General features: G+C 34.6%; 1 protein-coding gene across 3 annotated transcripts in view; it reads right to left on the bottom strand.

Annotated features, from left to right (window-relative positions):
* Positions 1–20,178, bottom strand: part of LOC127877884 (putative phosphatidate phosphatase) — an 87,647-nt gene extending 67,469 nt beyond the window's left edge. For 2 of the 3 annotated variants that reach the window (XM_052424202.1, XM_052424201.1), the window contains exon 1: positions 19,861–20,178. In XM_052424202.1, the coding sequence (XP_052280162.1) occupies positions 19,861–19,981 (121 nt within the window). In that variant the 5' untranslated portion in view covers positions 19,982–20,178. Of the gene's footprint in view, positions 1–12,635; positions 12,753–19,860 lie in introns of those variants that run through there. The other variant, XM_052424203.1, reaches the window with a different exon arrangement.
* Positions 20,179–26,167: the final 5,989 nt, after the last annotated feature.

Genomic DNA, 26,167 nt, shown 5'->3' with positions numbered 1-26,167 from the left:
ATTGGAAGCAAAATTGGCCACAAAACCACATTAAAATGCCAAATACTATTGCTCATGAAACATTATGGTATTTCAGCTAATGATGTACTTCAAAATTCATTATGTAAATAAAACATTTTATCAAAACGAACAAAAACAAATGAACCATACCAACCTCATAGTCATGAAATAGTTTTAAATACTTGTTTTTTTGTTACTGGAGAGAAAAAACATATGATACTACTACATGTACTTTACATTGTTGATATAATCATTAAGAAGTTTAATGAAGTTGTAGGAAATTACTGGCAACTTCGAAAACGTGAGTATTTGCATTTTAAAAGGATCGCATATTAATTTCACAGGCACAACACACGAAACCACAAAATACTGGCACCGGATAATGTCCGGAAACACAACACTGTATAATACACGAAATCAATTGATACATGTGCAGATTATTACGTGCTTTCCAGCATGTTTTATAAACAACATGTTCACATCGTAGGTTCAACGTTTAATATAGTAATGAAGTTGGTGACGAATTTTGAACTTAACCAGTATGGCTGCAATTTCCAGCCATGTGCTTGAAACTCAAATATATTCATAACGACATGTGTATATAGGTTTCTACATTGTGTGAGACAAAAATCGTACCGTAATCATTAAACGCAGATATTTGTTACGCGTATTATTTCTTGTAAGAAAAGCTTATGATCTTAACTTCCAGGTATTGCGCAATAGACATTAAAGCACCCATGAAATGTCATTTCACTAGTACCTCCTGTTGTATATTTAAATTCAAATTAACCGCTAGATTAATTTACATTTTACTCTGATTTTTAGCAGATGGCTGCATTAATGTAATTTGTTTGGGTGTGTATTTCTTTGTTTACAGAAATCATGCATTTATTTCACCATCGAAGCGCGAAAAGCAGAAACTAAAATCTAAATGGTCCGATATAAGTAAACCGAATGAAGTCTCAAGGGGCTGTTTGCCATTACGCTGCAACCACAAATGTGATGAATCGAAGATTCTGCCGCCAACCACTCGTCTAGGCAAAACATTGCAGGACAATAGGATAGTGTACATTTTATTCTGTCAACCTAAAAAGAGACATTGAAGCTAACTTAATTAGGTTGAGTCAGTGTTCTAACCTGCAACTACCACATTAAGACACCAAACTGTTCAACACATTATAGAACGAACTATATTTGACACTGTAAAAAACAATTTTATTCAGTACAATGATTTTGGTTCATTCATGCTTGCATGGTTTATACCAAAAGTTCATTACTTTACAAACACTTCAAGAATGTTAATTAAATATATAGAGAAATTAATACGCCTTTATTAAAATATTTCAGAGTTCATAACATTAATTTTAAAATTATGTCATTTAAAATTAAAAAATATCTGAAATGGTAACAATTATGTACATTGTAAACATGACAAGTTAAGGGATGTCATCTATTTATGTTGATATATTTTTTATCGATATGAACACTGTCTACTAACAGTATTAAGAAAATAATTATGAAACTAGACAAATACAGGATTCCAATAAGTAGTACACTGTATACGACTGTCTGCACAGCTTCACTATTTTCATAAGAGTGATAAATGATTCGGTGTCATACATGCCAGAATTTTTTAGGTCCAAAGCAGGACATTCCAAAAAAAATTGTCGGGACATTTGACCAAAAAGCAGGAAACCTAAAACGATCTATCATTCCACCTTTACTGTAGTCAGTATAGTACTAACAAAAACTCTTGATACTTTTATTCAAGACATAAAACATCTGATATGAAGCATGAAATCTAAAACCTAACAATAACAGTTTTATTAAATAAGACAATAGCAAAAAACGAAGATAATATTCATCTTTTTAGAGTACAAAATCTGGAACATTACGACAAGAATACTCATTATATTACTTTCAATGGCAAACATTAACGCAGGGGAGGTTATCCAGTACACTGAAAGTACGGGTTACAGTACTATCTAACGAACTGTTACATCAGCTTGACACGGAATGCGCGGCCGTACACATTTCCGAGGTAGGATTTTGGTGGAAGCAAACCGTCTTTGTGTTCATTTTAACTGCCAACAACTTAATTGGAGTAGGGTCAAACTGTCATGCATAGCACCTCGTTGTTTTTATTACAATTACACCCAATTACTCTAGACAGGATGGGTATCACTTATTGGACTGTTTGTTGCGATTTTGGTATATTGCACATTCGGATTATCCCGCTATTTTGGAACTAAACATTGAATGTAAAAGACTCATTAATGACGTAGAGTTAATTTTACAAAACAATTTGTTAAACGTTTCAAACAAAGACAAAAACAAACACATTTTTAACATTTATTTCATTATAATACAACTATCGAAAGCAATAAGCGACCACTATCTTGAAGACCACCATGGTCTGAATGCCTGATAAAATCAATAATTAGCCGATAAATCGCTGATAAGGTGTCATAAACAACACAGGTACACACGAGAAGTAGAATCGGATTGTTAATTGGGGGCAATAAAGGGATTAGCAGTGGCAAGTGTTAGCGAAACAGAGCTTGAATAGCGCATTTTATTGGGAACCTATAGACCTTACATCGTTTTTTAACGAATGTCGGGACAAATCGTCTCATATCGGGACGCCGGGACAAAGGGCCCAAAAGTGGAACTGTCCCGCCGAGATCGGGATGTCTGGCATGTATGTTCGGTGTACCCACATGCACATAATCAATTACATATTTCCAAACATAATTGAACTACCGGTAAATCTCTATAACTTCAGTAACATTGGCCATGACAGACTTCAACAAAATCTATAGACAATAACAATACACAACAAGAATTAAAATTATGTTTTTTGGTATCTACAACAAACCTTAAATTTTGATGCAAACAAGAAATGTGTTTGTCGGAAACACTATGTCCCCTTCTGTGCCGCTTTGAATTTTTTTTTTCCTTTGACCTTGAAGGATAACCTTGACCTTTCACCACTCAAAATGTGCAGCTCCATGGGATACACATGCATGCCAAATATGAAGTTGCTATCTTCAATATTGCAAGTTATGGCAAAATGTTAAAGTTGGAGCAAACAAACCAACAGACAGACCAACAGACAGACCAACAGACAGGGCAAAAACAATATGTCCCACACTATAGTGGTGGGGGGCATAAAAATGTTTTTACAAGCTAAAACAAATATCTTCCAAATATTTGGCTAACTAAATATCGTTTGTAGCAAGTTTTTTTCCTATATTTGTTGTCACATATTTTGCACTCATATAACTATTATTGTCGACAACAATTTCAACTGAACATTCTACATGTAAACAGCTATCTAATGGTTGCTTGGTGGCCTTTTCATGTTCATGATTGTTGCAGTCCACCTCAAACAATAAATTATCAACTCCAGACTCGACATTGTGAGGGAACAGTTACAGATAAAAACACACAACTTTCCTGCTTCTTTTCAGTCTCTGCAGTTTCAAACCCGTAAAAAACATCAGTCGGTCGTGTCATTCTGAAATAAATTATCATAATTATAGCAATTGACATGTGCTTGTGTTCCGACGTCATGGGTTTGAGCTTATCAATTGGCACACTTTCCTCCGTGGTTACTTTACACATGCCATGGGCATAGCAGTTAATCAAAGCAGGATAAATTGTTCCAATAAAGTTTAAAGTTAATGATACTCAGAAATTGTACAATTACTCAGTCCACTGCTATATCCAATCCAAGAAATATCGAACAGTAACCATGAGTCCATTTAAGTAACTTATCAACTGAGACTATACTTACCATATTCTATCTCAAACTTCAAAGTAAGATGCCAGGGCACTGAAGTCTGAAACAAAAAGAATACAGTAATGAGTGAATTATGAAATGAAAACTTGTGTATGTTAAACATACATTGTGTACAAATAAAAGAGATACTAACTATAAATGTTGATAATGAATTACATGTAATCCAAAAATGACAAATACCTAACTTTGTGTGCACTTGAAGAGTACAATTGTAAACAAGTATCATGATTGGGGAAGTATCTCTAAATCTTAAACTGTAGGTTACACAAAACTTATTTCCCCTAATATTAAATATAATAATCAATTATAATTATAATCCCACAAAAGTAAACAAAAATGGTTAAAAAAGACTTATTATACAACAATCATATTTTACAATTAACTCGGCTAAACTGGTCTTTAAACTTTCTTTTTCAAATTGTTATCGAATCGTGTATATAAATTTTATATTTAAACAATCAACAGGTTCTTATATCTTATAAATATTATTGCTGAATCGGTCTTTCAACAATAGCACGCGTTCTACATCAGATTTTTTAAGAACCAATACCATGTGTAACCTTAAATGCCTAGTTTTAATAACCTTTTTTAGTGTAGGGTCAAGACATCTTTCATGCGTTCAGACAATGGTCAGGGCAGAGGGAGGAAAAGTAACAGACCCATTTAATTTAACAATATAAAATCAAGAAATTCTTAAAATGATTACCATATCAGCAGAATCCAATACATTCTATAAACGTGCTATACATGTACTTCAATTCATTAGTCTCGGCTATTATCCGGTGCCTACTTCATGCATTATCCGGTGCCAGCAATCGACACATAAAATAGATGTTTTTTCTACAAACTAAACTGTCACTCATAATGGCAATGATTTAACAATAATTATGCTGCCGTTTCATCAGAAAACTAGCTCCGAAATTTGAATTTCATTGTTAATATGGACCAATATCTTCATTTTACTTCTGTTTCCACAGGTTTTGTTCATAAACTGTTGGACAATATAGGTTCCCACTGCATACTTACGTTTTTGATACTGAGCACGAGTATAAAATTTACTGAATGAATGTCTTAGTTGTTCCATGGAATATTGGTTTGGTATAAAATGTTACAGTAAAAAGAGAATACTGAAATAAAAGAACACACTTACCTCAAAACAGTCAATATATTTCTGATATGATCCGGTGCCGTTTCGGGTATTATCCGGAAACGTTCAAATGTTTCCGATATTATCCGTATTGGTTAGGCACCATGATGTTAACAATGTTATGTGTTGCCATTAACTGAAGTAAAGTGATGCTGTTAGCTGATGTCAAATGATGCTTTAAACTGATGTAAAGTGAGGATGTTGACTGATGTAAAGTGATGCTGTTAACTGATGTAAAGTGATGCTGTTAACTGATATAAGTGATGCTATTAACTGATGTAAAGTGATGCCATTAAGTAAACAGATGTAAAATGATGCTGTTAACTGATGTCACGTGAGGATGTTAATTGATGTAAAGTAATGCTGTTAAATGATGTAAAATGATGCTGTTAACTGATGTAATGTAAGGATGTTAACTGATATAAAAATGATGCCGTTAACTTATGCAACATGAGGATGTTAACTGATGCAACATGAGGATGTTAACTGATGTAAAATGATGCTGTTAACTGATGCAAATTTATGCTGTTAACTATGTAACGTGAGGATGTTAACTGATGTTAAATGAGGCTGCTAACTGATGAAACATGAGGATGTTAACTGATGTAAAGTGATGCTGTTAACTGATGCAACATGAGGATGTTAACTGATGCAACATGAGGATGTTAACTGATATAAAATTATGCTGTTAACTAATGTAAAGTTATGCTGTAAACTGATGTAATGGGAGGATGTTAACTGATGTAAAATGAGGCTGTTAACTGATGTAAAATGAGGATGTTAACTGATGTAAAGTGATGCTGCTAACTGATGTAAAGTGATGCTGTTAACTGATGTAAAATGATGCTGTTACTGATGTAACGTGAGGATGTTAACTGATGTAATGTGAGGATGTTAACTGATGTAAAGTGATGCTGTTAACCCATGTAAAATGATGCTGTTAACTGATGTAACATGAGGATGTTAACTAATGTTAAATGAGGATGTTAACCAGTGTCCGACAAATCGGTTGCCCGGAGCCCGGGGGCTACCGAAATTTTTCATCGGGCTACTGAAATTTTCCAGCTCACGCCCGCTGGGCTACTATAAATCTATAAGAGCGGGAGCCCGGTTTTTTGACAGACAAAAGTAGAATAAACAAGCTGACCATGTGTTTGTACACTGTGTATTGCTTATAATCCATTAACAAAGTGCAATCAATTATCTAATCAGTCACTGATCACTTGTGGTAATGTCGATTGTAAACAGTAACTGTGTATTTTAATCATCCAATCAGAATCAACATTGTCGTCTGCTAATAATATAATGAGAGCCGGTTAGATAGTTTGTGCACACGATGCAACGTCATTTCGCAATTTAGAATTCTTTGTTAACAGCAACAATGAGTAATAGCGACAATGTTTTTGATGTCGTTAAATATTCAAGGACGCCGAACATTAAATAAATCAAAACAATTGCGGATTCTTCAAAACGTCAAAAAAAACGAAAATGAATATTAATTACAACGGTGTGAACGAACGCTGCTAATTAGTGTGCATTGTCAATTAATGATTGGATTAAAGGAGCGCCTGTTAATCGTTAATCCTATATATGCCCAATTTATATTTTTAAAACCAAATTATGGGTGGGTAATATAGACGATAAGATTTATAAACACAAAAGTTTGAAATTTTCGAAAGTGTCAAATGAATTTTGGCCTATGGTTCTATTTAAAGATATGATGAAATAAGCTCCCAATCAGGACCGTTGTATTGCAACATGCGTAAATCACCTGACACGGTTTGTACGCGTCGTGTACAGCTATTTTAGGTTGCAAATTCTACATTAAATAAATGAATTTCTTTGTCCAGATAAAAAGCGCGCGAAAATTGGCGTGGGTGTATTTATTTGTAAATAAAAATTTCGTAGCGGGTACAACATTGAGATCATTTAAGTTCCATTAAAAGTTTCGTTGTGAATTTCAACTAAAGTACCGGGGTATCTCGCGAATTATTTGGCATTGACATTTCCTCTTGATAAAATATAATGTAAACATGCTGTATCGTTACCGTTACGCTCTATCAGTTCTTTCATTATTGAAACAATTATTGTATTGTATACTGACTGCACACTAGTGTCGTAACATACAGATGCAATACATTAATTCAGACAGTACTTAAAGTCAGACACAAGTAAATAAATGATTTAATATTCTCTTGATTTCTTTGAAACTCTGTATTTATTGTTAAAAAGGGCAATTGCATTGATTAACACCATAAGAGTCATTGTATTGATCGTCTAAACGCTTTATTTACGTTTCCGACTTTACGTACTGTCCGAATTTAAGTACCCCCCCCCTACCCATCAGGAAAAGTGAACACCGCGGACAGACGTTTTTGTTTAAGTACACGGTGCCTGTACTGTAACATTAATTTATGATATTGACATATTATGTATATGTAAATGAAGAAATAAAATAACAAGAGCACCGCCTTGCGGGTGCAGACCGCTCATCTATTTTCTTTTTAAAGGAGAAGGGACTCTCATTTTCAATCACAAAGGAGGGAGGGGTGGAGTGAAGAGGGGTGCATTGTGTGGGGGTGTGGACATTTATTACATTATGTTCCAAAAATGCAAAAAAAAAGGAAAAAAAAAAATTCGGGGGGTGGTGGGGGGGGTGGGGGGGTGGGGGTGGGGATTCTTGGGTGCGATGGTTGTAGGGTATTTCAAACATAAAATAATAAAAATAAATATTTGTGTTTTTTAACAGTTTCAAAAATAAATTGGGGGGGGGGAGGTGGGGGGTATAGTGTGAGGGTGTGGTGGTAATTTGTGAGATGATTTAAAAAAAAAAATAAAAAAATAAATAAAAAAAATTAGGGGGGGGATTCGGGTGGGGGGAGGGGGGGTGGGGGGGGATTCTTGGGTGCGATGGTTGGACGATATTTCAAACATAAAATAATCAAAATAAATAGTTTTGTTTTTAACCGTTTAAAAAAAAAAAATTGGGGGAGGGGGTGGGGTGGGGGGGGGGTATAGTGTGAGAGTGTGGTGGTCATTTGTGAGATGATCTTAAAAAAAAAAAAAAAAAAATAGGGGGGGGGATTCGGAGGGGGGGGGGGGGGGAAGGGGGGGGGGCACAGGCGATGGTTTGGGTGGAGTCTATTGTGGTATGTCAGGTAAGAGTAGTTTTGTCAAAGTATCAATCAAATCTAATCATAAATAAAGAAGTTATGGCAATTTTAGCAAAATTTAATAATTTGACCTTGAGAGTCAAGGTCATTCAAAGGTCAAGGTAAAATTCAACTTGCCAGGTACAGTAACCTCATGATAGCATGAAAGTATTTGAAGTTTGAAAGCAATAGCCTTGATACTTAAGAAGTAAAGTGGATCGAAACACAAAATTTAACCATATATTCAAAGTTACTAAGTCAAAAAAGGGCTATAATTCCGTAAAAATGACATCCAGAGTTATGCAACTTGTCCTTTACTGTACCCTTATGACAGTTTGCGAGTGTTCCAAGTATGAAAGCAATATCTATGATACTTTAGGGGTAAAGTGGACCAAAACACAAAACTTAACCAAACTTTCAATTTTCTAAGTATAAAGGGCCCATAATTCCGTCCAAATGCCAGTCAGAGTTACATAACTTTGCCTGCACAGTCCCCTTACGATAGTTAATAAGTGTTGCAAGTTTGAAAGCAATAGCTTGGATACTGTAGGAATAAAGTGGACCTAAACACAAAACATAACCAAATTTTCAATTTTCTAAGTATAAAAAGGGCACATAATTCTGTCAAAATGCCAGTCAGAGTTACATTACTTTGCCTGCACAGTCCCCTTATGATAGTTAGTAAGTGTTTCAAGTATGAAAGCAATAGCTTTGATACTTAAGGAATAAAATGGACCTAAACACAAAACTTAACCAAAATTTTCAATTTTCTAAGTATAAAAAGGGCACATAATTCTGTCAAAATGCACGCCAGAGTTATCTAACTTTGCCTGCCCAGTCCCCTCATGATAGTAAGTAAGTGTACCAAGTTTGAATGCAATAGCATTGATACTTTCTGAAAAAAGTGGACCTAAACGCAAAACTTAACCAAAATTTTCAATTTTCTAAGTATAAAAAGGGCACATAATTCAGTCAAAATGCACGCCAGAGTTATCTAACTTTGCCTGCCCAGTCCCCTCATGATAGTAAGTAAGTGTACCAAGTTTGAATGCAATAGCATTGATACTTTCTGAGAAAAGTGGACCTATTAAACGCAAAACTTAACCGGACGCCAACGCCGACGCCGACCAGACGCCGACGCCAAGGTGATGACAATAGCTCATATTTTTTTTCAAAAAATAGATGAGCTAAAAATGAAAACTTGTCTCCTATCATTTTGTAGGTAAATTTTATGGGCTACCAAATATTTTTATTGGTAGCCCAGTGGGCTACCTGAAAAATAAGAAATTTTTAGGACACTGTGTTAACTGATGTAAAATGATGCTGTTAACTTATGTAAAATGATGATGCGTAAAATGATGATGTTAATTGGTGTGCTTAATTAAGTGATGCTGTTGAAATATCTAAAGTGAGACTGCCAGCACATGAAAGACTTAAAGCTATATATAATGCTCCAATCTTTCACTATGTCACTTTCATTTGTATAAACAATAATTCAGCAGTCTGTTCATTGAGTGCACTTCAATTTTGATGAAAAAATTGTTTTCTATTTAAAGCATCAACACAAAAATGAACAACAAGTTTTTAGGTGTTTCAATTACTCAAATACCAATACTTCATTTTTAATATGCACTTAAGCTCTATATATATTTACTGTTAATAAAAAGCAAAATGCCTGAGGGCTTTATCGGTAGGTCAGGCAATATTAAACATGTTCAGCTGTAAATATTTATAGATAGACCTAACATAAAATGTCTAAATTGGTATACAAGTAACCTTTCAATCTTATCATTAAATAAATCAAATTATATAAATTTCAATACAGAAAAAGGTTTTACTCTTTTTATCCCCTCATTTTAACAGTTATTTACGTTCAGTGTCTTTAAAAAAGGTGTGCTCAATAAGGTTTAAAATCATTACTACTGGTATCTGTATGTTATATTCAAACAGTATACCATTTTAAAATTAAACAATTGGCTTTTTATAAAAAAATTACATTTAAAAAAACTTTTCTAAAAAATATCATAATATATTAATTTTTATTGAAAAAAAGAAATGCACTAAATGTTTAAAATATAACATTTTTAGGAAATTAAATTCCTAAATTTAAAAATAGTTATTTCAATACACTTTGTCCTTTATAGCATAGTGATTATGCCTGGTACATTGTATATTGTTAGGTTGAATTTTTTTAAACTTGACACAAACAGGATAATATTATGTTACAAATGTTTGGCTTGTAAACCATTGAAATTGTTTATAAATGATATAATAATATGGTGGGAGAATAATTCTCATTTCGCTCTATCTTTTTATCCCATATTTAGCTTGCAGTAATAAGTGACCTGTTTATGCACCGACAGAAATATTTAACAATTTAAACACAATTTAAAGACTGATTGTGACAACTTGAGATGCCATGTTCTAAATGAGGCTTTCAATGCACCATTTGATTAATTGTTAAGATACAATTTAAAGATGCCAATATATACTTATTAATTTCCATAACAATAAAAAATGTAAACAAGGGCTGTTTGTAAAACATGCATGCCCCCTCCTATGGGCTGTCAGTTGTAGTGGCAGCCATTGTGTGAATATGTTTTTTGTCACTGTGACCTTGACCTTTGACTTAGTGACCTGAAAGTCAATAGGAGTCATCTGCCAGTCATGATCAATTTACCTATTAAGTTTCATGATCCTAGGCCTCATTATTCTTGAGTTATCATCAGAAAACCATTTTACTGTTTCGAGTCACTGTGACCTTGACCTTTGACCTAGTGACCTGAAAAATAATAGGGGTCATCTGCCAGTCATGATCAATGGGCCTATGAAGTTTCATGATCCTAGGTGTAAGCATTCTTGAGTTATCATCCGGAAACCATTTTACTATTTCGAGTCACTGTAACCTTGACCTTTGACCTAGTGACCTGAAAATCTATAGGGGTCATCTGCCAGTCATGATCAATGCACCTATGAAGTTTCATGATCCTAGGCGTAAGCATTCTTGAGTTATCATCCGGAAACCATTTTACTGTTCGAGTCACTGTGACCTTGACCTTTGACCTAGTGACCTGAAAATCAATAGGGGTCATCTACCAGTCATGATCAATGTTCCTATAAAGTTTCATGATCCTAGGTGTAAGCATTCTTGAGTTATCATCCGGAAACCATTTTACTATTTCGAGTCACTGTAACCTTGACCTTTGACCTAGTGACCTGAAAATCAATAGGGGTCATCTGCTAGTCATGATCAATGTACCTATGAAGTTTCATGATCCTAGGCCTAAGCATTCTTGAGTTATCATCCGGAAACCATTTTACTATTTCAAGTCACTGTGACTTTGACCTTCAACCTAGTGACCTGTAAATCAATAGGGGTCATCTGCTAGTAATGATCAAGTACCTATAAAGTTTTATGATCCTAGGCCTAAGCTTTCTTGAGTTATCATCCGGAAACCATCTGGTGGACGGACCAACCGACGGACGGACTGACCGACATGTGCAAAACAATATACCCCCTCTTCTTCGAAGGGGGGCATAAAAATACTCAATTATAAACATTTGATGCGTGATATATTTTATTAAAAAGGATTTCACTATATGTTACATTGAAAGAAGATGAATTATTTATTGTGGCACTTCTTTTAACAAATACATTTTTAATTTCACTAAAACTAATGTTCTAATTTTAATGATGCTATTTATCTGTTGTTTTCTTTTTTATAAGAGAATTAAAATAGCAAATGATCTATTGTTTTTACGACACTTAATATTAATGCACCTTTGACCTAGTGACCTGAAAATCAATAGGGGTCATCTACCAGTCATGATCAATGTTCCTATAAAGTTTCATGATCCTAGGTGTAAGCATTCTTGAGTTATCATCCGGAAACCATTTTACTATTTCGAGTCACTGTAACCTTGACCTTTGACCTAGTGACCTGAAAATCAATAGGGGTCATCTGCTAGTCATGATCAATGTACCTATGAAGTTTCATGATCCTAGGCCTAAGCATTCTTGAGTTATCATCCGGAAACCATTTTACTATTTCAAGTCACTGTGACTTTGACCTTCAACCTAGTGACCTGTAAATCAATAGGGGTCATCTGCTAGTAATGATCAAGTACCTATAAAGTTTTATGATCCTAGGCCTAAGCTTTCTTGAGTTATCATCCGGAAACCATCTGGTGGACGGACCAACCGACGGACGGACTGACCGACATGTGCAAAACAATATACCCCCTCTTCTTCGAAGGGGGGCATAAAAATACTCAATTATAAACATTTGATGCGTGATATATTTTATTAAAAAGGATTTCACTATATGTTACATTGAAAGAAGATGAATTATTTATTGTGGCACTTCTTTTAACAAATACATTTTTAATTTCACTAAAACTAATGTTCTAATTTTAATGATGCTATTTATCTGTTGTTTTCTTTTTTATAAGAGAATTAAAATAGCAAATGATCTATTGTTTTTACGACACTTAATATTAATGCACTCCAAATGTAGACAATGATGATTACCGCATAGAATGGAGAGCAAATCCACCACCACCCGAACACCAGCCCTTTTCCGACTGACCAACATCTTGTTGAATCCTTAACACTTACTTTGATACACTCAGTACAAGTTTTACACACCAAATGCACAATGCTGTTACTTTATTTGCAACAAATTGTAGAAATGTCTGTCTTCATTTAGAATTTAACCTATATAATAGCCAGTTAATTAATTTTTTCCTGTCAAAATGTCGAGGAAAATGCAGAACAATTGCACGTTGTTAATTTCCTGTGAAAAGTTAGAGTAATTGTTCTCTGTGATGCATTATATGTCAAGTTTCTATTGTTATTCTTAATAATTAACATACATTTTATGTATTTACACTTTAATAATAACGTGATCATGCATAACTTATTTATGTTGTCATCTCTGCAAAAATTGGCTCAGGAGAACAACATTGCTAACACTTTTGTTAAACTAAACCATCACAAAACATCATTATTATTGAATGCAACCATATTTAAAATGTACATTATTCTATCCATGTTCCTTTGATTTCCAGAATCTATGTTGTATTTCTTCATTTATTTTTTCGCATCAAATAAAGCTAATAAATGTGTTACTTTTTTAACATTTGAACACTAGTACATGTAGCTGTTAACACAGATTGTGTCTACATGTATCTCTGAAAATACTGAATTCACAACTGCTAGATCCACATACTGGATTTAAAGTGTCAACGGATATTTATGATAAAGGAAGTATGAAACATTGATTGATACAAAGTAAATATAAGTGTTATTTCCTTCGCAACTTTGTCAATAAATATATGGTCAACAATAAGATAGATGGCATCAGGTCATATTGTGGTATTATATTTTGAGCCTGATAAGGGCTGATCGAAGGGTTATACACATGGGTTCTCTTTAAATGTTCCTGATCAATATTAATGACTAGCTCTCACTTTTGACATTTTGGTGGCATATGTACATTGATTTATTGTAATTCTGTTTTTTGGCATATGTAAAATATTTACGAAATTAATAGACTTACTTTTTTGCAGATTTTCTAAAAGGCCACTAATATGTGGAAAAAAGCTACAATCTTTGCAGTTTCAAAATCACATACCATATCAAACGTTATCATTGAAATGCATTGGATAAAATGGGTCAGTGTTGTTTGTATCTACGGATTATATACCAGTAGATGTTTTTTCCCCATAACTGCGGAAATCCCAATAACTCCTGTTGACCCTTCCACACATTTAAGTCAGTAATTTAAATTTAAATTAAATTGTACTGTTAGACAATTATTGCTTCTGGAAATTATGTGTTCAGAGGTTCACGTTTTCATGTTTTTAATACGAAATTGCATATGAGTTTGTGTGATTTCAAAAAGAGCATTTGGTGATGTTTGTGATTTGGGGCGAATAGAAATCTATTCTTAAACAAAAGCTGCAGTGAGCACTGGGTAACTTGTCAAAAAAGAATTGATGTACATTTCTTATTTCTTTGAGTGTATGCAGTGTTCTCATCACATCCTTAGCATATTCACTCCGTTAATACTGCAATCCCTAGCTCTGCGCTCACATGGCAATCATTTGTGACCCCCCCCCAGTGTCCACACTAAATTGCTGGCGTGTTTACACAAATACAAATGCCATTTGCTGTGCACTCACACCATACAAAATATGCATGAGAGCACAAGAGGTGATTTATCTTTTAATGATGCAAATCATGTTTGACAAGTTCTTTATGTTAATTTTCTAAATAAATCCCAAAGATGCAGCACATTAACAACTGACCATCAGAACTTTCATTGCACGCCCCATTTAAAAGGGCTATAGTGCATGACACACAGGGTCTGCTGCACACTAGTCCATATGGTAGGTGTCAACAATAATCTGACTATTATTGAAAAAAAATTAGTTTCATAACACATAAATAAAAACAAGAGGCCCATGAGGGCCTATATTGCTCTACTGCTATAAACACTGTGCAAGTTTGGAAAGAATGAGATAGAAACTGTGTACTTAATCGCGCAAACAAGGAGAATTTTCTCAAATTAAAAGGGAGATTATTGTGTACTTATTTCTCTGATACTGCTCATATTCAATAGGGTTCAAGTCCTCATTGATATAAAGATACTGTGCGAATTTGGAAATAATTGGATGAAAACTGTGGAATTAATTGCGTAAACAAGCTGGATTTCAAAAAAAATTCATATCCAAGGGGATGTCATTCTGGACTTAGTGCTTTGATATTGCTCTTGTTAAACAAGGGCTGTTTGTAAAGCATGCATGCCCCCCATATGGGCTGTCAGTTGTAGTGGCAGCCATTGTGTGAATACGTTTTTTGTCACTGTGATCTTGACCTTTGACCTAGTGAGCTGAAAATCAATAGGGGTCATCTGCCAGTCATGATCAATGTACCTATGAAGATTCATGATCCTAGGCCTTATTATTTTTGAGTTATCATCAGGAAACCATTTTACTGTTTTTGAGTCACTGTGACCTTGACCTTTGACTTAGTGACCTGAAAATCAATGGGGATCATCTGCCAGTCATGATCAATGTACCTATGAAGTTTCATGATCCTAGGCCTAAGCGTTCTTGAGTTATCATCCGGAAACCATATGGTGGACGGACCGATGGGCCCACATGTGCAAAAGAATATACCCTCTCTTCTTTGAAGGGGGGCATAAAAAGGGTTTGAATCCTCATTGATAAAAAGACCTTGTGCAAGTTTGCCAAGAATTGGATGAAAATTATGGACTTTATCACATAAAAAAACTGAATTTTCATTTTTTTCTCAAATTCAAGGGTAGATTATTCTGGACTTATAACTCCCATATTGCTCATTTTCAATAGGGTTTGACTCATCATTCAGGTAAAGACACTGTGCAATTTGGGAAATAATTGGATGAAAACTGTGGACTTTATTGCGTAAACAAGCCTTATTTCACAATTTTCTCAAATTCAAGGGGATATAATTCTGGACTTTTTACTCTGATGTAACCCATTTGCAATAGGGTTCGAGTCCTCATTAATATAAAGAAACTGAACAAGTTTGAACGAATCGGATGAAAACTGTGGACTTTATCGCGTAAACAAAAAAGTCTAACGCACGCACGGACTAACGACAGAAACCACGCCATGAAATAAGCTCTTCAGGTCTTCGGCCAGTTTACAGCTAAAAAGGATAAATACCTCAACAAATGTGTAAAATTTTAACAGTAACAAAAAACTGTAATCACTAAAAATCTGTTAACAATCAGTATATTGCTATTGTGCATATTGTCAGCCTTGGGTAACAAATAAATGTGAAAACAAATTAGAAAAATTTAAGCATACATGTACTATTTCATTAATGTTTACATAAAGACTCACACGTTCCACCTGGTCTTTGTTGCAAACATATTGTTAAATTACTTATTATTTTATGTTATGTTCAATATGGACATTTAACCCTAGTCCAATTGGACTATGCAGTTGCCAGCCATGGCCACTCTGTGTTATTTTGTAAAATAAATTATGTTCATTTAAATGTCATTTTAATGTCAATATTTTGTAAAATGGACTTAATACACATTTATTATTGAAATTCATACTCAAAAAAAGAATGTTGAGGCAGCTAGATTTTGTAAAAGAATTTTCTTTTGTATTCTGAAGCGCATTTTATAGCAGTCTTATTGGCAAGGTAAGTTTTATTATATTTTCAATACCCAGGATACATTTAAGTGTACGTAAGAGTACCAGGGATACATTTAAGTAGTACCCAAGCCGACAATTACCAATCGAGCCCTTATGACGGTAAGTCTCTTATAGATGCTGCTGGTTGAGGACGTTGTGTCTTTGTCTTCAGTGTCTTGCCTTACATTCCTTTCACGTTGCTAGCGGGTCAAAAGCAATGTAGCAAATCATGATGTTATAGTATGTTAATTTAATATGCTGTAATGACCAATAATGGTGAGAATACCTTGAACCCTGTAACGACCCTGTTATTATCCTGAAGGAGCACAACCAGGATATTGTAAGGATCTTCTGAGGATGCAATGAGAGCTCCATGGAATACCAATTAAATATTTTGTTAACATCATGTTGACAGAAATGTGGAAATCCAATGTGACAGCCCCATTAACAAGTAAAATATAAGAGATCGCAAAAATATGTTAGTATTATGAGTAAGTCCATTTATCCTCTATTCCTATAACTTCGTGCAACCTTATAAGATCGTGTACTTTTTTATGATGTAAACTTCTAAGCAACATTCGAACGCATGAGCCCGAAAACTTTCACTTTTGTAACGCGAGAATTTACACAGCCGATAAGACAACAATCATGAGGAATGTTTAAAGATACGTAACTCCATTATTATTCAGGGGTTTCACTGGCCCCAAAAAAGTTGTCGCCACTTTTTCGCGGCGTGAAAACTGTCCGTTATTCCAACACTATTCATAAGAACAATCATTTTAAGAAAGCTTACTGCATTAATGTCATTGACTATATTATCACTTTCAAAAGTATGTTATTATATAAAAAACAATAAGTACCTTGAATAAGTCATACGTTCATAACTCTTAATAATCTTTATTTGTTTTTTCAACTTGATAAACATCACAGATAACCAAAATAATATAATAATGTTAACATCAATGTATTTAAACAGTATGCTGCACAAGTGTTTCAAAATTAATTAGTTCAACATAGAATCACACTAATGCACATCATTTGAAAGGGAAAAAGAAATATAAAACATCAGAAAATAAATCATCTAACTTCAAATTGTTAAGCAGTTATATTTGGTCATTTGGACATGATATACATCAGCTTCTGGTGTTAAAACGTTTTCTGTTAGTGGTGGATGATTTCCAGGTTCAATTAAATGAATGTTTTTCACGCCAATAGCGATCAACAGCGAAACACCTGATTATTACCTGACAACCAACAGTTTTCACTTGTTATTTGTTAAACAAAAGATAAATCATAAAGTATACATCAAATTTAGTTCTAGTCTAATGATTTTTCATGAAAGATATGCCTTTGAAGTTTAAAGGGACTGGCAACCACGACGACGAAGAAAAGAAAAGTTGTAAAATACAGTATTTTTTTACATTTATTAGTTTATATTGATTAAAATATCACGACTGGTATATTACATTACTTGAAAAAAGTTGTTAAGTTTTCATATTTTGAGTATATTTGGTAATAAATTTTACTGGGTATTTCTACCAGGTACATGTAACTACCAGTTAACTATCAATAACGCCAGTAAATTGATCATCATCGTCACGTGGTAAACCCAGGAATGCAATTTGTGCATGCGTAGTGAATTGTATATATTTTATATATAAAATGATCTATCTACTTGCGTTATTTACAGTACAGCCAACGCGACACAAACATAATCCGCGGCTACGCCACGGCCAGATTATTAGTATGTGGTGGACGAATCGTGTTCATGCGGCGTATCGCCGTGGCACTCGGCATCGATCCCCGCAACGACGCCGAGTCTGAATAAGTAAATCCGCCGCATACGTACGCTGCGGATCGAGTGAAAAGATATCCACCTACATGTACATACATGTATGTGTAGCGTAGAAACTAAGATTTACGCTGGTTTCATAATTATTATTTCCATGTTTTAATAAGCAAAATGGCATGTAATGCGCTTTAACAAATTATCGTTAAATTAATTACGTGAAACTGTTAATGTTTCGTTCGATTATCAAATTATCATTATTAAATTTGTAATCCGAAACGCACTTCTGAATTTAATGCTAACGTGACCTTTGGCAAATTCTAGTGTCAAATAAACAGTGCTCAAATATCCTTTGTTTCATAAAAAGCGTGCGAAAATTATGCAGACATGTAGAACGTCGTTTGGAAAGTGTGGGTGTATTTTGTGTTGTAAAAATACATGAACATCACGTCAGGCGTAAATCGTGTGTTCAGTGAAAAAAACCCGCCCCGATTAGATGTTATTTCATCATCTCTTTAAATAGTAACAAATGCCAAAATGTTTTTGATACTTAAGGAAATATGGAGAATGTTTATGTATCGTAAATATTTACCAGCATTTGCTTTAAAATTGGAATATACGGGATTATCGGGTAATTAGTAGCGATATAAACTGTATAATATGAACAAAATAAAATGTGTTTATATATACGCATATTCAAACAATAGTTATAATAAGCTGATAATTGACAAAACAACAAATACGTCTTCACCGTCTTGATTATTGATGTGGCTTCAAACTGCTAATTTTCTCAGCTTAAATATAGTAGCAAAATCAACATGCAATTAATTTATAAATCCATCATATGCTGGAGCCTTAACCACTTGTATGTGCGAAAACATAATTATGTGACCTTGTTTATGTGTGAAATACATACGCTACGGGCGGGAAACAAACTTAATTGGCCAGACACATTAACTATACTTACATGTATATGCTAATACAATCCGCGCACAATAAATTTATTATGATTTTAATTATTATTATAATTGTTCTTTCAAAACTTGTTAACTACATGTTACTAATAATAAGATTGTTTATTTCATGATGCGCATCGACTCGGCATCATGTCGCGGATCGCGGCATGCCTCGGCGGACAGATGCGAAGCTTCGCGGCGAAATGCGACTTGCCGCCGCATACTGACGCGGCTTCAACGACTGCCGCGGCATCGACTCTTTTCGCCTTGCCAACGCGGATCGCGAAATACGTTTGTTCCGCGTGGCTGTACTGTATAGTGTGTATATCGTTATGTCACCTATTTTCGCGATGTACTTTCGATTTCACATCACAAATTTTTTTACCAAATATACTGAAAATATGAACTTTTTTCAAGTAATGTAATATACTAGTCGTGATATTTTTAATCAATTTAAACTTACAATTGTAAAAACAACGGTATTTTAGAACTTTTCTTTTTTTCGTCATTCGTGGTTGAGGTGCACAAACTTATAGGTTTAGAGGCTACATGTCAACAAATGTATACATAAGATTTAATTGATATACAATCTTTTATTTTCGTTTGGTTGGGAAAAAAAATGAAGTTGTCAGAACAAATGTCTGACCATTTTGTTGAACTCTTGGAAGGTTTAGTAAAATTTATTCTTGTAAGTAAATTACCAATTTATTGATATAATAATCACATGTGTCAGATGCACATATGCAAATACATATAAAACTAATAAGGTTTTATGATTTTATTTTTAATGTTACAAACTAAGTACAACTTACCACATGCAACTGAAATGACATCTAAGACCACTCTCAGAATCACTTTCCTCTTGTCTGGTGTCATTGTCGCCTCTTCAGAGACCAAAATGTAGTGATAGCTATATGTTCTGATACCTCGCATGTAAGATAAGTCCTAATTTTTTGCACTATCAATGGCCTGCTTTTTACAAAGAACTGACTGCTTTTTCAATTTCATTGACTTGTGTATAACACTTTTTAACAGGTTTAGGAATTAGCATTTTTGACACACCTGTAATTTCGGTAATCGTTTCAAAATGCCCTACTCCTATAAATATGAGGTCGATTTACATCGACGCGGGGTAGCTTACGTCTAATTATTTGGACTACAAAATGCCCATGAAATGTGAAATCATGATCTAATTATTTGGCATGGAGAGCCTAATTTAATTATCTGAGAGTTTAAATAAATAATTTATTATAAAACTCAAATTAGTAATCATTAATAAATCGATAATTAATTTTATTTTGACAGTTCTCTCCGTGTTTGATAGTTTCTTTTTGACCGAAAGAAATTTCACTAACTGAAAGACTTATCTATTTAACCAAAGCGTATATGGAAGAAAGAAAGTTTGCATTTGTTAATGAAAATTCTGATTTAACATCGTTTATTCCAATTTAAAGCATAACTATTATTTCTATACAAAATGTGATTAAATCATTGTTGATTTTGGTCGTTTTTGAAAGATTTTGGTACGTTTGTGTAAATTTTGCCACCGGAAAGATAACCGTTTACTGTTTACTGTACGAAAATCACAAACGTTGCTAAAGAGTGCAAGGGTTATTCCTCTTCCATTAGCAATATTCCGTGTATCGGTCAGTATTTTTTTTCTGTCTCTATTAAAAGCATCATATTTCAACTGCATTCAACTATATATTTTTTTAAGTTGTTCAGAAAGGTTTCATTAAAATATATATCAATTTTCAAATTTATCATAAATTAATGATGTTGTTTTCTATTCGGCCGATTGTTATTAAATTGAACGATATAATAGAGCTTTATTCTATTAAAAAAGATTTTGTCGTGTTGACCTTTGCGATTTCTGCTTTTCCATTAGCGCAGAGGTGGTATACTCTAGCTTAAATTCTGTTTGACAAAGTTTAAAGTTTCTGTCTCCCGACGAGTTTGTTTTGTTGCCACTTTCCCGGAAACGGTTACTCATGTGCTTCTTCCGTGCACCCCATAACAGAATACATTAAGTACTTTATATATGCATTTCATTCATATTTTATAGCAGATAAATCAAACTATGAAAACTATTCTCAACATACGTGAATATATGTTGGTGCGTGGGAAACTACCAAATTTGCCGCGAATTCTGTACATACAATCAGACAGACGTTGACTCTTGTATCTTTAAAACATGCGTTATATGTTATTTTGTATCAACATTATGTACTTTATTAGCTGCTATGATAGAATAAATGGCGATTCGCAATACATTTTCACAAACTTGAAACACGTTTCTGTTTGAGATTCTTAATTCCAAATAAACGTTTCGAAAATTGAAAGGTGTGGGTAAATGATGCAGTGCATCAATAGCGAACTTTATTGTTGGAAATATATGAAAGTTCCGCGCTTTTTAGATTTCGATTTTTATGAAATGTTTTATGGCGATGTTGGCATTGTTTTTTCGCGGAAAGTGAAAGTTCCGCGAAAAATAAAAATCCCGATAGTTACTATATAAGTATATGTATTTTAGCGAGGGTCCCCGAAGGCTTTCCATCATAAAATTAGACTGTTTTTCAGCGTTTGAAAGTCAAACTCAAATCATACTAGTTGCAATAATCCAACTCCACGCTATTGATTCTCCGCGTCGATTGGAATTGTACGTATATGTATTCATAAAATCGTTGAGCATTCTAGAAGAACTAATAAGAATAAAAGCATATTTTGATTTGGAGTACTGAATCTGGTGTCGATTGCGGGTCGGTTAGCGCTGTGCTCAGCAGTATAGGCGTTTCTAACTTAGGTGGAGTTTACTCCGGGTACATCGGTCTCCATACAAAAACCCAAGACCACGTCCAAACTTAATATATTTCAGTAAAATTTAAATAACAGGAAATGGCACATATATTTTACAAATCGTTCAAACCTTCGTGAGTCTCTGGGTCATCATATAAAGCAGTGTTTTGCACAGAATGACCGCATAACCTACAATAACAATCACATACATATAACAAGCGTTGTTTTTTCGGCATAGCTGTTTAAGCAAGCTTTTCACCTGACCTGACCTTTGTAAGTGTCCAATAAAATTCAAATAAAATTTCCCGCGGCTAGATCCGAGTGAATACACTTCATTTATTCCATTGGCTGATTTGAGAATAATTCCCCATAACATCGGCAACACGACCGCGTCTTTGTAACGATGTTAAATGCGTGTTCAGCATGAATCTACTTTATCTCTAAAAAAAGGCTCGAGGGATAGAACAGTTTCACACTTAACTATACATATCAATACAGCTTGTGTGTGGCCCTTTGAATTTAGAAGATTGTCAGCGCCATAGCGTCTGTACTTAAAGGCTGTGTTCTCATATTTAGTTATTACTACCATATTGCATTTTGTGATCACGTATATTTTAGATCATATAAATATTGTTGTTCCCTATCCTGATATTCGTTTTTGCTCAAAATATGTCGCGTTGTTTTCAAAACACTGAAAAAAACATGTGAGGGTATAAAACTTTTTATCTCATCATAAGACGTGCATTGTCGAAATAAAACACCGTGGAATAAATTTTCCTCTATTTCGGCAGTGCTGAAATATAGCTGTCACGCGCGGCGGAGAATGGTCATATTACTCGGAATCAACTATAAAGTAATCATTTTTAGTAAAATCGAATCAGATTCAACAAAACAAACAATTTGATACCAAGATGCAATATATTTTTAACAAAAATGCAACTCAAAAAGCAAAATAACATTAGATTCTATATAAATTTACAAATATTAAGTGCGCGTACTCGTGACGTCATTATTTACACCTCATACGACACAATGCATGTTCTTTCCCGGTTCTTTCACGCTAAAGCTGCAGTAGTTTAGTGTTTTTTTTTATTATTTCTTAAAAATCGGGGACGTAGAGGTATGATAAACAGAAAAACAGGTTAGTTACTGATCTTTTTGTTGTGTATTAGGCTCGGCACGATTAAAATAATAAGACAATGTTTGCTTAAAATAACTTTGGGATTTTCCGTGTAGTTCAATTTTCCAATTCTATTTTTAAAGAAATAATTTTCGACTAAGAAAATTGATGGGATAAATCGAATACTAGGTCGGTGCCGAATAAAGCAAAGTTTATTTTGCTCGACACGAAAATCTGAACCAAGGCTCGTGGTTCAGATTTTCTAAGCCTCGCTAAATAAACTTTGCTTTATTCGGCACCGACCTAGTATTCTCTATAAACAAACCGTCGTTCCAGCAGTGGAATCGTGACCTCACTTTAATGCACTGCATTCCATCTCGCAAGGTATAAAGTTCAGTTCGCGGTCAGTACAAGACTCATTATATAAACTCTATCTCGTTAACCCGGTGAACATGCCCAGAAATATCTTTATTGCAGATATTCGGCGATATAATTAAAGTATGTAAATAAGACATTTTTGTTCAATAATTCCATGATAAGTACTAGTTTTGATTAATTTAATAATAATTCTTCCAGCATAGCGACCAATTTATTAAGCATGAGCGCGATGATTCGCGATACTATTAACAATCGAATCAAATAACTATGTTCTTGTGTATTTTTGTTCTATATCTATGAATATATGGTCAATAATATCTAATAATGCGAACTAAGCCACGAAATCTGGCGAAACGTTATTGATTTGCATGTGATGCTGCTAAGAACAGCACAGAAAAAGTCATTTGCTGTCTCATTGATATAACCTTTTATCTTACATCAACCACAACCACAATCAACGCCGTATACCTTTTTAGCTCACCTGATTGCTCAGGTGAGCTTTTGTGACCGGTCTTTGTCCGTCGTATGTCCATCCGTCCGTCCGTTACCATTTGCTCGTAAACACTCTAGAGGCCACATTTCTTGTCCCATCTTCATGAAACTTGGTCAGAAGCTTTGTCCCAATGAAATCTCGGCCGAGTTCGAAGCTGGGTTGTGCACGGTCAAAAACTAGGTCACTGGGTCAAAAAAAGAAAAACCTTGTAAACACTGTAGAAGTCACTTTTCATGCCCAATTTTCATGTAACTTTGTCAAAATGTTTGTCTTAATGATATCTTGGTTGAGTTCAAAAGTGGTTCCGATCCGTTGAAAAACATGGCCGCCAGTGGGCGAGGCAGTTTTCCTTATTTGGCTATAGAGAAACCTTGTAAACACTCTAGAAGTCACAATTTTTGCCCAATCACCATGAAAGTTGGTCAAAACATTGGTTCGATTGATGTCTCGGACGAGTTCGAAAATGGTCCAGATCGGTGAAAAAACATGGCCGCCAGTGGGCGGGGCATTTTTTTCTATATGTACATAGTGGCAGTTTTCCCTATTTTGCTAAAGAACAACCTTGTAAACACTCTAGAAGTCACAATTTTTGGCCAATCATCATGAAAGTTGGTCAAAACATTGGTTTTATTGATATCTCGGACGAGTTTGAAAATGGTCGGGATTGGTGAAAAAACATGGCTGCCAGTGAGCGGGGATTTTTTCTCTATATGTATATAGTGAAAACATGTGAACACAGTAGAAGTCACATTTTTGGCCCAATTTCCATGAAATTTGCTCAGAACATGTGTTGCCTTGATACGAGAGTTGAGTTCAAAAATGGTTCTGGTCAGTTGAGTAACATGGATGCTGGGAGAGGGGCAGTTTTTTCATTATGCCCCCCCCCCTTTCGAAGAAGAGGGGGTATATTGTTTTGCTCATGTCGGTCCGTCCGTCCACCAGATGGTTTCCGGATGACAACTCAAGAGCGCTTATGCCAAGGATCATGAAGCTTCACAGGTACATTGATCATGACTCGCAGATGACCCCTATTGATTTTTAGGTCACTAGGTCAAAGGTCAAGGTGACCCAAAGCAGTAAAATGGTTTCCGGATGATAATTCTAGATCGCTTATGCCTAGGATCATGAAACTTCATAAGTATATTGATCATGACTCGCAGATAACCCCTATTGATTTTCAGGTCACTAGGTCAAAGTTCAAGGTCACAATGACCCGAAATAGTAAAATGGTTTCCGGATGATAACTCAAGAACGCTTATGCCTAGGATCATGAAACTTCATAGCTACATTGATCATGACTCGCAGATAACCTCTATTGATTTTCAGGTCACTAGGTCAAAGGTCAAGGTCACGATGACCCGAAATAGTAAAATGGTTTCCAGATGATAACTCAAGAACGCTCATGCCTAGGATCATGAAACTTCATAGGTACATTGATCATGACTCGAAGATGACCCCTATTGATTTTGAGGTCACTAGGTCAAAGGTCAAGGTCACCGTGACCCGAAATAGTAAAATGTTTTTTGAATGATAACTCAAGAATGCATACGCGGCCAACAGGGCGAACTCTGAACAATATAACTGAAGCAACTGGTCTGTAATCCTTAATCTATAATTATCTGTCCAATGAAACATCATCATTTGAGTAAAATAAAGTGGATCAGTAAAAATATTATCAGAATATGAGATTTTTTGTATATTTTTTATATTAAATATTGCGTTAATGTTTACTTTGTTGATTAATATAAATATAAGCAGGACAGGGGAGGTAATACACTAGTATATCTTTCTTATATACAGGGGAAACAAATGCAATAAGTTTAAATTTCATGTTTAATAAATAGAGGATATTTGTTCATGTCAGTGTGAGATCATTTGTTATTTTTTATGATCACATTTTATTATTACTTTGACAAAACAACACTTGAATAACTCAATGGATTCCACCCAAACAATACCCCACGCCCCTACCAGAATCCCTCCCCCCCCCCAACCTCGACCCCCCCCCATTTTTCTTTAAACATCATCTAATAAATTACCCCACATTATACCCCCCCCCTCTCACCCCCTACCCCCCACCCCAATTTTTTTTTAAACATCTAATCAATTAACACACCCCACATTATACCCCCCTCTAACTGTTCTAAAAAAAAAATTATGCCCCCATTTCGAAGAAAAGGGGGTATATAGTTTTCGCACTGTCCGTCGGTCGGTCTGTCGGTCACACTTCGTGTCTGCTCTCTAATTCAAATAGTTTTCATCCGATCTTTACCAAACTTGGTCAGAAGTTGTATCCAGACAATATCTAGGTCAAGTTCGAACATGGGTCATG

This window comes from Dreissena polymorpha, chromosome 4, assembly GCF_020536995.1.
Source record: "Dreissena polymorpha isolate Duluth1 chromosome 4, UMN_Dpol_1.0, whole genome shotgun sequence".
Lineage (NCBI taxonomy): Eukaryota > Metazoa > Mollusca > Bivalvia > Myida > Dreissenidae > Dreissena > Dreissena polymorpha.
Note: the sequence above shows the minus strand (reverse complement) of the source record. Positions and strands in the feature narration are given on the sequence as shown.